We start from the raw sequence: 12,412 nt of genomic DNA, 5'->3' as shown, positions 1-12,412 counted from the left end.
TTTCCCAAACTTGTGTGCATAACCCAGAGCTCGGCTGCCCATATCTCCCCTTCTCCACCAGAGCCCCTCAGCTCCACAGGCATGCCCACTGGGAAGTCCTTCCCAGTGTGAGACCACAATCCTTCCTGCTTGCGGTTCCCCTAAGGGAACAGTTTCCACCACCAGAGACCCAGCCAGGACAATCGTGTGCTTGTCGTTTCTCCACTCTGCAAGCCCTTGAGTTGTGGGGTAGTTACTCCAGGTACAAGCCAGGCGCCCCTCCCTTCCACCCCCGCTGGGGCGGTGCAGAGGGCGGGCGGTACAAAAAGCGCCCCGCCCCGTGCTCCTCTCTTGACTTTGAGCGTCCGGCGGTCGCAGAGCCAGGAGGCGGAGGCGCGCGGGGCAGCCTGGGCCCCAGCCCACTCCCTTACCAGGTAGGGACGCTCCCCTGATCGGAGGGTGGAAGGTGTAGAACGAGAAGAAACAGGAAGAGGGGGCAGGTAGAGGAACCAAGACAGATGGCAGACAGAGGGGCAGTGGAGGGGGACGGACGGACACAGGAACAGAAGAGAGGGGGACCCAAAAGACGGGGGAGACAGGAAAGCACAAAGTCAATGACCCAGGTCGGGGATGGAGGCTGCTGGAGGGCGGAGGGGCCCAGGACAGGAGAGAAGACCTTGGGTCCACAGGATGAGTGCTGGGTGGGAGCACCAAGAATGCCACCACCCTCATTTCCTTATCCTTGAAGGTCTCTGCCTTGGTCAGGGAGGGGCTCCGTTTCTGCCCAGTCCCCATCCCCCTATAGCCAGGACCCACACACTGGGGCTCCTCTGCCCGTGTCCTTCCTGGGGACTCAGGAATCGGGATCTCCCTCCCTGCTGGGCCCTCTTGAACTCACAGCTCCAGGAAGCTGGGAGACCCATCCCTGGTGTGCCAGGAAGTCTCTGCTGCCCGCCATCTCTGCCCCCCAGGGCCCAGGAGCCACCATGTGGCGATGTCCACTGGGGCTACTGCTGTTGCTGTCGCTGGCTGGCCACGTGGCTCTGGGTGCCAAGCAGGGTCGTGTGCGCCGGGAGCTAGCACCGGGTCTGCACCTGCGGGGCATCCGGGACGCGGGAGGCCGGTACTGCCAGGAGCAGGACCTGTGCTGCCGCGGCCGTGCCGACGACTGTGCCCTGCCCTACCTGGGCGCCATCTGTTACTGTGACCTCTTCTGCAACCGCACGGTCTCCGACTGCTGCCCTGACTTCTGGGACTTCTGCCTCGGCGTGCCACCCCCTTTTCCCCCGATCCAAGGTGGGCACTAAGATGGCCAGGAGGGCGGGTCACTTTGTCCACCCTAGATTCAGCAAGGCTCAGGAGCAAAGCTGATGGATGCACTGACATTTCCAGGGGAGGCTCTATAGAATCTGGGGCTCTTCCCTGCCCCTCTGGGAACTTTACTCTCTCCAGCAAGACTGGAAGAAGCTCCTTGGTTAAAATTCTAATTTGGCCCAGGGAAAGGGCAGCCTCTCACATTTTCTCCCAATCCTGTCTCTATTCCAGACACGGAAGGTGCTGGCCGCACCTGCTGACTCACTCTTGGGCTGATAAGGCACATATGGGTTAGTGAGGGTCATCTTAGCCATTTTTCTGCCCTTGCTGAGGATTCTACGATCTTCTGTCCCGAGATGGCTGCTCATACCTGGGAGATGGGTCACATCTGTTCCTGCTTTCAGCCTCATCATCATCCTTTTCCATGCACTTGCCCCTGTCCAATAGGAGAATCACTTGCGTTCCCTCCCACAGTTCCATGGGGCTTGGGCCGGCAGACTGCACACCTGAGCTGTCATCTCAGAGTGCTGTGTTATCTTAGGGCAGTCACTTACCTTCTCTGGGCTTTGGCTTCCCCATGCTCCTCCCACTCCGCATCTCCAAGCCCTAACTTATTTAAAGGGAAAAGGATCCCAGGAATGTTATGGCTGGCATCCAAGTAAAGTAAGAGGAATCCAGGTTAGAATCATTGAAGAACTTCCCAAATAGCAGTTCGTGTGTGACCCTGCAGGAGATGTCTTCAGTTATAGTTTAATTTCAGTGAGAACTGGTGTGAGTGTGTGTGTGTTGTCTTCAGTTGTAATTTGGCTTTAATTTCAGTGAAAGCTGGTGTGTGTGTGTGTGTGTGTGTGTGTGTGTGATGTCTTCAGTTATAATCTGGCTTTAATTTCAGTGAGAGCTGTTGTGTGTGTGTGTGTGTGTGATGTCTTCAGTTATAGTTTGGCTTTAACTTCAGTGAGAGCTGGTGTGTGTGTGTGTGTGTGTGTGTGTGTGTCGTCTTCAGTTATAGTTTGGCTTTAATTTCAGTGAGAGCTGGGGTGTGTGTGTGTGTGTGTGTTGTCTTCAGTTATAGTTTGGCTTTAATTTCAGTGAGAGCTGGTGTGTGTGTGTGTGTGTGTGTGTGTGTGTGTGATGTCTTCAGTTATAGTCTGGCTTTAATTTCAGTGAGAGCTGGTGTGTGTGTGTGTGTGTTGTCTTCAGTTATAGTCTAGCTTTAATTTCAGTGAGAGCTGGTGTGTGTGTGTGTGTGTGATGTCTTCAGTTATAATCTGGCTTTAATTTCAGTGAGTGCTGGTGTGTGTGTGTGTGTGTGTGATGTCTTCAGTTATAATCTGGCTTTAATTTCAGTGAGAGCTGGTGTGTGTGTGTGTGTGTTATCTTCAGTTATAATCTGGCTTTAATTTCAGTGAGAGCTGGTGTGTGTGTGTGTGTGTGTGTTGTCTTCAGTTATAATCTGGCTTTAATTTCAGTGAGAGCTGGTGTGTGTGTGTGTGTGTGTGATGTCTTCAGTTATAGTCTGGCTTTAATTTCAGAGAGAGCTGGTGTGTGTGTGTGTGTGTGTGATGTCTTCAGTTATAGTCTGGCTTTAATTTCAGAGAGAGCTGGTGTGTGTGTGTGTGTGTGTGTGTGTTGTCTTCAGTTATAGTTTGGCTTTAATTTCAGTGAGAGCTGGTGTGTGTGTGTGTGTGTGTGTGTGTGTTGTCTTCAGTTATAGTCTGGCTTTAATTTCAGTGAGAGCTGGTGTGTGTGTGTGTGTGTGTGTGTGTGTGTGTGTGTTGTCTTCAGTTATAGTCTGGCTTTAATTTCAGTGAGAGCTGGTGTGTGTGTGTGTGTGTGTGAGAGAGAGAGAGAGAGAGAGATATGAGCTTGGAAAGGTTCAAGGTACCTGACCTCTGAGGACCTGGCCAATCAGCCCATCCTCTCTGGCTCTGGTTCCACTTCTCTTCTCTTTCCTTCCAACAGGATGTATGCATGGAGGTCGTATCTATCCAGTCTTGGGAACCTACTGGGACAACTGTAACCGTTGGTGAGTGTTTGGAGCCTAGAGAGGTCTTGCTTTGTGAGCCTGTGTCTGACAGACTTGGTTCAAATCCTATCCCTGTCCCCCTTCTGCAAGGGAGAAGTCTTTTCCCTTCTCTGAACCTCAGTTTCCTCATCTGCAACAGAGGAATTTTAACACTGACCAAGTCAACTTATCTCACATCATTCCAACAACATTCCTCAAGCATGGCCAGCCATGGGTGCCTGGCCCAGGGGTCACCCTTGAACTGAAAGTCCTTCCCCACCCCTCCTGGTTTGGGCTGGGCCACTCCTCCCAGCTATTCCTGCTGTCACCACAGAGTCACAGGGAGAAGGGGGCGCCAGGAAGGAAAGCTCTGACTGCAGCATCCGCTGCCCTGAGCGGATGAGTGTCAGGGATGGCTGAGCGGGCGGCCAGCCAGCCTCTAGCAGGGCCTTCCCTGAAATGTGGCCCCTCTTTCCTTCCCCACCCCTCCCCACCATTCCCAGCAGGAGGAGGAAGGGATCACGGGTACCCCCTATTCAGTCTGAGATGGGAAGTGGAGAAGGGCCGGGTAGGAAACCCTGAACACCTTAATAGAAATAATGGGGAGCCTGTGACTTGGAGGAGGAGGCCCTGCACCCACTCCACCCCCACTCCCTCTTTGCCTGGGACTACAAGGTCCCAGAGAGAAGGAAACTTTTTGGAATGCATTGCGCATAAGCTATTTCCATTGCCTTACTAGGGTGAGGGGTGCCCGGGTCACAGCGAGGGAGGGACGTTTCAGAACATGTCTGGGTGTGCAGCGTGACTGTGTGTGCACTGTGTGTGTGTGCACTGTGTGTGTGTGTGCGCACTGTGTGTGTGTGTGTGCACTGTGTGTGTGTGTGCACTGTGTGTGTGTGTGTGCACTGTGTGTGTGCACTGTGTGTGTGTGTGTGCACTGTGTGTGTGTGCACTGTGTGTGTGTGCGCACTGTGTGTGTGTGTGCACTGTGTGTGTGTGTGTGTGCACTGTGTGTGTGCACTGTGTGTGTGTGTGCACTGTGTGTGTGTGCACTGTGTGTGTGTGTGCGCACTGTGTGTGTGTGTGCACTGTGTGTGTGTGTGTGCACTGTGTGTGTGTGCACTGTGTGTGTGTGTGCACTGTGTGTGTGTGTGTTCAAACGGATAAAACATGCCTGCCCGTCCGCAGGTTCTGATAGGATGGCTCTGGACATTGAAGGGTTAATGCTCTCTCTCACTGCTGTCCCTGGCCCCTTAGGCCCCCTTTGGAATGCTGGGACCTGCTACCACCGGCCCTGCCTGGACCTGTGTGGGCAGCCCTGGGGGCAAAGGAGGAGATGGCAGGAAAGGACGGAACACCCTGCTGCCCTTGAAGGCTCTGGGGGCGAGGGTGGGGGAGCGTCCAGGGTGTCGGAGCCCTCAGAGGATGCTTCCAGAGTCTAGTCGGGGGCTGCTGCCTAGGTGTGCAGAGGAGGAACAGCCTGGTGTGCAGAGGGGGAAAGGAAGGATGAGGAGAGCCTCCCCAGCCCCGCAGACTCCTCTGGCCCTCCCCAGAAACGCCCCCGCCGCTCCTGGGGCTGGAAAGCCCAGCCATACTGGGTCTTGGCTCCCCTTGAGGCTCCTTAAAAGGCAACATTGGAGGTGGGAGCCTCAGGCAGCTTGGAAGGAGGCAGTTCAGCTTCTTGTAATAACAGAGTTATGAGCTTGTAAAAGCATTATAGAATTCATAGAATGCAACCCTTCAGTCGGCACCTATTATTAAAGACCTACTGCGTGACAGGCACTATGCTGAGCTCAGGAGATGGAGCAGGAATGCAACAGACACAGTCCTTGACCCACTTCTAGTTAAGGTGAGGGGCGTGGAAAGACAGCAAATGAATGTATCCTGACAAGCTGCCCTGTGTTGTAGGGAAAAGAGAGGATAATGGGGGTCCCAGTTTAGAGCAGGGAGTGGGTGGGAAAGCCACTCTGAGGAAGGGACGTTTTATGCTGAGACCAGGGAGAAGGATAGAAGAGGCCTGGCCTAGGGGGAAGGAGCGGCTCGTGGGAAGGCCGGGAGGTGACTGAGCTCATTTTAGCTGGAGCTGGGGTAGGGGAGAGACACCCCAAGGAGGTACAGGTCAAGTTCCGTGGGTCACATCAGCTGTGCTGAGGATTCTGCATTTTGTTCGGAGTCACAGGAAGCCACGTAGAGAGTACACGGTCTGATTTACGTTCTTCAAAGATCTGTCTGACTTTGGGGTGTGTAGAGAGGGGATGGCCTGGAATCCTAAAGGGGTAGGGGACTTGGTGAATAAGGCAGTGCCGTGGTCCAGGTGAGAGGTGATGAGGGACGGGAGTAGGGTGGCCACAGTGGAGGGGTGAGAGGTAGGTGGATTTCTATGTGCCATCTCCAAGCCCTGCTGATAGGGGACATGTGGGTGGACACCACAGACCACACGGAGCTCTGATGTGAACAATTGGGTGCCATTTTCAGAGTTGAAGATGTTAGGGAAGAGCAGGCCTGTGGGAGGCAGACGGGCTATTTTGAGGTCGAGATGCATTTTGTACATCCAGAGATGTCAGAAGGTCAGTGGGATATGAGTCTGAAGCTCCAGAGAAGTGGGGTCTGGGGTTCCTGTAATGAGAACGGTGATAGTAGATATTAATTCTGAGCACTTCACGATGGGCCAGGCCCAGTGCTAAATGCTTTACAAGCCTGTCATTGAATCCCTGGAAAGTGGTACCACTGTATTATCCTTATTTTATGGGCAAAGACATTGAGAGAGACAGAGCTTGAATGATCCTCCTAGGATGATACAGCTAGTGGGCTAGGACTGGAACCCAGAATTTGAATTCCCGAACCCATGCTCTTAGTCAATTCAGCATATGGCCTCAGTCATTGACTCAGTTAACAAATATTCATTGAGTGCTTACTATGTGCTAGGTTTTGCTTTCCCAGGCACTGAAAATACCAAATAATACCTGCCCTTAAGGAATTTACAGCCTGTGAGGAAACAGGTATAAGCAATATAAACAGGCCGGGCCTGTGGCTCACACCTGTAATCTCAGCACTTTGGAAGGCCAAGGCAGGTGGATCACTTGAGGCCAGGAATTTGAGACCAACCTGGGCAACACAGCAAAACCCCATCTCTACAAAAATTGCAAAAATTAGCTGGGTGTGGTGGTGCGCACCAGTAGTCTCAGCTATTTAGGAGGCTGAGGTGGGAGGGCCGCTTGAGCCTCGGAGGCAGAGACTGCAGTGAGCCGAGATCACACCACTGCATTCCAGCCTGGGCAACAGAGCAAGACCCTGTCTCAAAAAAAAAAAAAAAAAAAAAAAAAAAGGTGGAGGGGAGGGTGGGGAGCAGGCAGATCGCTGTGAACCATCAGGGGCCAGCCTAGTTGGAGCCTTGGAACCAGAACTAGGAGGAGGAGGGGGTCAGGGGACAGGAGGACAGATCGTGCAGGGCCTTGTCATCACCAAACTTTGGCTCTTACTCTGTGCTGTGAAGCCAGTGGAGGGTTTTGGGCAGAAGAACGACATGACATGACTTAGGTTTAGCAGGGTCACTCTGGCAGCTGTGTTAAAAATACCCTGGGAAGGGGGGCAAGGGGCAGATGCAGGGAGCACCCACAGTGAGGAGGCCACAGCAGGAATCCAGGTGAGAGGTGATCGGACTTGTGGGGCGGGTGCAGGAGAACATGAGAGTGGTTCGGATTCTGGACGTGTTTTTAAGGTAGACCCACAGGATACGCGGATGAACTGGATCGGCATGTGAGAGGAAGTCAGCGGAGACTGCCAGGTTTGGGGCCCAAACTCCAGGAAGGATGGAGTTGCCATTTTCTGAGAACTGTAGGGGGAATAGGTGTGGCAGATCAGGAATTCGGTTCAGGGTATGTTTCGGTTCAGGGTAGTGATGTTGAATAGCCACGAGATCCTTGACTCTGGAGTTCAGGCAGAGATCTGGGCCACAGATACAAACTTGAGAATCATGAACTAGACGTTGACATTTAAAGCCACCAGGCTGGATGGGATCACCTAGAGATTCTCCCATAGTCACTGCTACAGACTCCCTGGCCCATGTTAACCTCCGAGGCCATATTCCTTCAGAGGGTCCCCAGTCCCCCACTTACCCTTTCCTTCTCTCCTTTTCTCACCAGCACCTGCCAGGAGAACAGGCAGTGGCAGTGTGACCAAGAACCATGCCTGGTGGATCCAGACATGATCAAAGCCATCAACCAGGGCAACTATGGGTAAGACGCCCTAGAAGCACCGTCAGTGGGCACGCATGCACACACATGCATGTATACACACATGCTTTGCTGTGGGGCACATCCAGCAGGCCACTCCTACACCCAGATTTGATTGTGTGTGCACTCAGCCACTGTGCGTCTCTCCCACCTACATGCACCTACCCCAGGACCCCGAGCCTTGGCAGATCTTCCTTCCATCCCCTCTCCTTTAGCTGGCAGGCTGGGAACCACAGCGCCTTCTGGGGCATGACCCTGGATGAGGGCATTCGCTACCGCCTGGGAACCATCCGCCCATCTTCCTTGGTCATGAACATGCATGAAATTTACGTAAGTTCATCCTTTCCCACAATCCTGCCATCTCCCCATGGCTCAGAACCTCAGGGATGCTGGCCCTGTGCCCTGCTCCTCCAAGGGCCTGGACTATCCCCTACTACAAGGCTGTGTGTCCCTGGACAAGTTACTCCCCTTCTCTGGGCCTCTGTTTCCTGCTTCCACAGGATGTGCTGCACTGGAAGAACTGATGTTCAGATTGAGTTTTGTGGTCCTGGCATCAGCTCCCCGCTGATCTCTCCAGCCTGGGAAAAATGCTGTTGGTCTCAGTACAGCTGGGTCAGGGCCCAGGGGGACAGGGGGTCACCTTGGTATTTTGGGAAGGGAAGGACAGACACTCCTCCAGCTCTGGCCAGAGGGCAGCAGTTCTCGGAAATAAATGCCGATTTAGCCGAACCCCAAGGGAGGAGAGGGCTTCTCCCTTCCCACCAGTGGGACCCTCTGGGAGAGGAATGGGAACCAGGTCCAAAGTGAAAGGGTGACAAAGGGGAGCTTCAGCAGACCTGGACTGAGACACGTGCTGGAGCATTTGTCCATCAGTGGCAGGCAGTGGGGAGGCAGGGGCTGGCAGGAGTGGCCCTCCCTGCCGAGACTTCGTCCTGGGGTGACCAGACCCTGGCCCTGCCCTTATTCCCCTGGGCCTCTGGCTATTTTCTGCCTCCTGCTGTTTGTGTTGGCAGCCTGCCTGGTCACGGGACCCTACTGCCTCTTCCCTGCCCTTCCCTTTGGGGCCTGAAGCTAAGGCCTGAAGAAAGCTGAGGCCGATCAGAAGGTGCAGAGGAAAGAGGCAGGGGTTGAGAATGGAAAGCTGAGGGGCCTGGCCTGGCCACTTCCCTGTGCCTGGCCTCAGCTGCCTCATCTGGGAAGCAGGACTAGTCAACTCCACCTGATACCTGGGAGGCACTAAATGGTGCTTGGTTCTTCAACACAAGTCAAAGTTGGAGGCAGCTGGAATCCTGCAGCAGCAGGAGGGCTCAAGATTAAACTGCAGAAGGCCCTGGACTTGGTGGCCCTCCAGTGCCAATGGGCACCTGAGGGGCAGGCCAGGGCAGAGCAGGAGGCAGACAGGGCAACCTTTATCTTGCAGACAGTGCTGAACCCAGGGGAGGTGCTTCCCACGGCCTTTGAGGCCTCTGAGAAGTGGCCCAACCTGATTCATGAGCCTCTTGACCAGGGCAACTGTGCAGGCTCCTGGGCCTTCTCCACAGCAGGTAAGCCAAGGGCAAGGGCTGGCGCCTGGGAGAGGAAGGCCAAATCCTGAGACTCCTGACAGCCCCTCTGCCTCACCCTACCAGCTGTGGCATCCGATCGTGTCTCAATCCATTCTCTGGGACACATGACACCTGTCCTGTCACCCCAGAACCTGCTGTCTTGTGACACCCACCAGCAGCAGGGCTGCCGCGGTGGGCGTCTCGACGGTGCCTGGTGGTTCCTGCGTCGCCGAGGGTATGCAGCAACAGGGGATGTGGGCAGAGAAGAGGGCGAGGGGCTCCGTGGGCATGGCCTGGGCCATGATGCACTGAGTCTTTCTGCCTTTGCTCCCTCTTGCTGCCTCTGCAGGGTGGTGTCTGACCACTGCTACCCCTTCTCGGGCCGCGAGCGAGACGAGGCTGGCCCCGCACCGCCCTGTATGATGCACAGCCGAGCCATGGGTCGGGGCAAGCGCCAGGCCACTGCCCGCTGCCCCAACAGCCATGTTAATAACAATGACATCTACCAGGTCACTCCTGTCTACCGTCTCGGCTCCAATGTAAGTCAGCACTTGGGTGAGGGCACCAAGGCAGGAGGGTTGTGAAAGCCTGTAGTCTCACCCCTGACAGATGCTGTCTGTCCATCCCCTGCCCTCCAGGACAAGGAGATCATGAAGGAGCTGATGGAGAATGGCCCTGTCCAAGGTAAACACCCCTCATCCAGCACCCTGGTTCCAGAAGCTTGTGCCTGCTTGAGACTGGGCACAATGGCACAGAAGGGACCTCCCCTCCCACAGGCAGCGCCTGGAGGGAGCACTTAGAGCTTTGGTACGGAGGGACCCTGGTGCCTGGGCACACCTCAATAGACTCAGGCACCAGTGCCTGTGCCAATGAGCTGAGCGGACCCAACCTTGACATCTGCCCACAGCCCTCATGGAGGTGCATGAAGACTTCTTCCTATACAAGGGAGGCATCTACAGCCACACGCCAGTGAGCCTTGGGAGGCCAGAGAGATACCGCCGACATGGGACCCACTCAGTCAAGATCACAGGGTGAGGGGCGTGTGGGCAGAGACGGCTGGGGACAGCAGGGTTTGTGCTAGGGGCTCTGGAGCCTGCCTTGGGTTCTTACAACCTCTCTAAAGAGCCAGGACTACTCATCATTTCAATAGGGGGAAAACTGAGACTCAGAAAGAGAAAGGACTTGCCCTGGGTCGAACTGGAGGTTGGGAGCCTCTGAAGGCTTTTTGGGAACTGTTCCTTCCTGACATTGGGATAAAATAACCCCAATGAAATACGAAGAGAGCCTCAAGAGTTTCTCAACCTCTCCCCACCTCAACACCTGTCCCAGCTCTGCCTGACCCACCGAGTGACCTGTGAGGTCGCTCCCCTGGCCTCAGTTTCCCTATCCAATTTAGGGAATATAGATGTCAGGGTCACTGACTTCAATGAACTCAGTGAAATGTGCTTTACGGTGGGAGTTGGGGGTCTCTAAGATACTCATATATTATCAGAGTGTCTTCCTTCTGGCCCTTGGCACCTACACCTCCCTGGATCCCCAAGTGAGGGAGGGCAGGTGGATATGTGGTTCCACAGAACTGGCCCCCAGGAGGTGGGTCTCTGGAGGACCCAGGTTCCCTCCTCTTCTGCTCACCTCGCCTCCACTTGTACCCTTGGTGCCCCACCCCCTCCCATGCTGGGCCTGGGTGCACCGACCTACAGATGTGAGAGTGAGGGAGATGCAGAGAGGTACAGAGACCTGCCTGAGCCCTAAGGGTGTACCCAACCCTCCAAAGGCAACTGGGGGCTGGATGGGGCAGGTTTCCGGGATTGGAGCTCCTGAGAGCAGGTAGACCCAGCGCCCTTCCCCTTCCGCTGCTCTGCCCACAGATGGGGAGAGGAGACGTTGCCAGATGGAAGGACACTCAAATACTGGGTGAGGCCGCTGACCCTTTCCCCGCCCCCTCTTCCCCTCGCCCCACTCCCATTCCCCTTCTCACCACCCCTCCTTATTCCCAGACTGCGGCCAACTCCTGGGGCCCAGCCTGGGGCGAGAGAGGCCACTTCCGCATCGTGCGCGGCGTCAATGAGTGCGACATCGAGAGCTTCGTGCTGGGCGTCTGGGGCCGCGTGGGCATGGAGGACATGGGTCATCACTGAGGCTGTGGGCACCACGCGGGGTCTGGCCTGGGATCCAGGCTGAGGGCCGGCGGAAGAGGCCCCTATGGGGCGGTGACCCCAGCCTCCCCCAACAGAGCCGGGGCGCAGGCCGGCGCCAGGGCGCTAATCCCGGCGCGGGTTCCGCTGACGCAGCGCCCCGCCTGGGAGCCGCGGGCAGGCCAGGCTGGCGGAGCCCCCAGACCTCCCAGTGGGGACAGGGAAGGGCCTGGCCTGGGAAGAGCACAGCCGCAGATCCCAGGCCCCTGGCCCCCCACTCAAGACTACCAAAGCCAGGACACCTCAAGTCTCCAAGTCTCCAGCCCCACTACCTACCCCACCCCACTCCTGTATTCTTTTGTTTTTTAGACAGGGTTTTGCTTCCTTGCCCAGGCTGGAGTGCAGTGGCCCATCAGGGCTTACTGTAACCCCCTACTCCTGGGTTCAAGTGACCCTCCCACCTCAGCCTCCTGAGTAGCTGGGACTACAGGTGCACCACCACACCTGGCTAATTTTTGTATTTTTCATAAAGAGAGGGATCTCACTATGTTGCCCAGGCTGGTCTTGAACTCCTGGGCTCAAGCGATCCACCTGCCTCCGCCTCCCAAAGTGCTGGGATTGCAGGCATGAGCCACCGCACCCAGCCCTGTATTCTTATTCTTCAGATATTTATTTTTCTTTTCACTGTTTTGAAATAAAACCAAAGTATTGATAACTACAGTGTCATGGAACCTCTGGGAGTGGAAAGTCAAGCCAAAGTTGGAGTGGCTGTGGTTAGACAGCAGAAAGGACTGCCTGAGGCATTGCCGGTTGACAGGGGTGGGGGGACTGGAAATCCTAACTGCCATTCAGCCCTAATTGTCGATGCCCTGGGCACTGACCCACTTGGGGGAGGGGCATGGATGGCATGGCCTTTGGCCCTAGAGAGAAACCTGAACCGTGGGAACCACCTTTCAGACGCTGAGTCAGCTGCTGCCTGAAGGGGGAGCCCTGCCCTCCTATCAGCTGAACCCGTGCCAGTGCCCAGCAGGCAAGGGGGGCACAGCCCACAGAAGCTGGAGCCTCTGTCTCTGTAGATCAGTCTCTCCAAGCCACCCAGACAAGGGGGGCCTCTCCTCCCCCTGCTCTTGGGCCAAGCTGAGCCTGCTTCTCATCCTACCTCCCCAGGTTCCCAGTGCCAGCACAATAAGCCAGGCCTCAGCC

At 55.5% G+C, this 12,412-nt stretch overlaps 1 protein-coding gene across 2 annotated transcripts; it reads left to right on the top strand.

Moving 5' to 3' along the window:
• The first annotated feature begins 266 nt into the window (after nucleotides 1-266).
• TINAGL1 (tubulointerstitial nephritis antigen like 1) lies at nucleotides 267-11,924 on the top strand. Of its 2 annotated transcripts, XM_028836767.2 has the most exons (12): nucleotides 267-413; nucleotides 951-1,275; nucleotides 3,256-3,319; nucleotides 7,441-7,533; nucleotides 7,746-7,860; nucleotides 8,951-9,074; nucleotides 9,159-9,309; nucleotides 9,424-9,613; nucleotides 9,713-9,758; nucleotides 9,982-10,105; nucleotides 10,943-10,988; nucleotides 11,072-11,924. In XM_028836767.2, the coding sequence occupies exons 2-12, from the start codon at nucleotides 966-968 to the stop codon at nucleotides 11,210-11,212; spliced, it is 1,404 nt and encodes a 467-aa protein (XP_028692600.1). In that variant the 5' UTR covers nucleotides 267-413; nucleotides 951-965; the 3' UTR covers nucleotides 11,213-11,924. The 2 variants fall into 2 exon arrangements, with proteins under 2 accessions (XP_028692600.1, XP_028692604.1); XM_028836771.2 differs by lacking the exon at nucleotides 951-1,275 and having other exon boundaries at nucleotides 323-413.
• Nucleotides 11,925-12,412: the final 488 nt, after the last annotated feature.

This window comes from Macaca mulatta, chromosome 1 (assembly GCF_049350105.2).
Source record: "Macaca mulatta isolate MMU2019108-1 chromosome 1, T2T-MMU8v2.0, whole genome shotgun sequence".
NCBI lineage: Eukaryota > Metazoa > Chordata > Mammalia > Primates > Cercopithecidae > Macaca > Macaca mulatta.
Note: the sequence above shows the minus strand (reverse complement) of the source record. Positions and strands in the feature narration are given on the sequence as shown.

What these genes read in the sequence shown, in the direction of transcription:
- TINAGL1 (XM_028836767.2), top strand. Translation starts at nt 966, where the DNA reads ATGTGGCGATGTCCACTGGGGCTACTGCTGTTGCTGTCGCTGGCTGGC. An exon ending in CCCTTTTCCCCCGATCCAAG is followed by an intron (nt 1,276 to 3,255) that starts GTGGGCACTAAG and finishes TCCTTCCAACAG; the next exon opens with GATGTATGCATGGAGGTCGT. An exon ending in GGAGAATGGCCCTGTCCAAG is followed by an intron (nt 9,759 to 9,981) that starts GTAAACACCCCT and finishes ATCTGCCCACAG; the next exon opens with CCCTCATGGAGGTGCATGAA.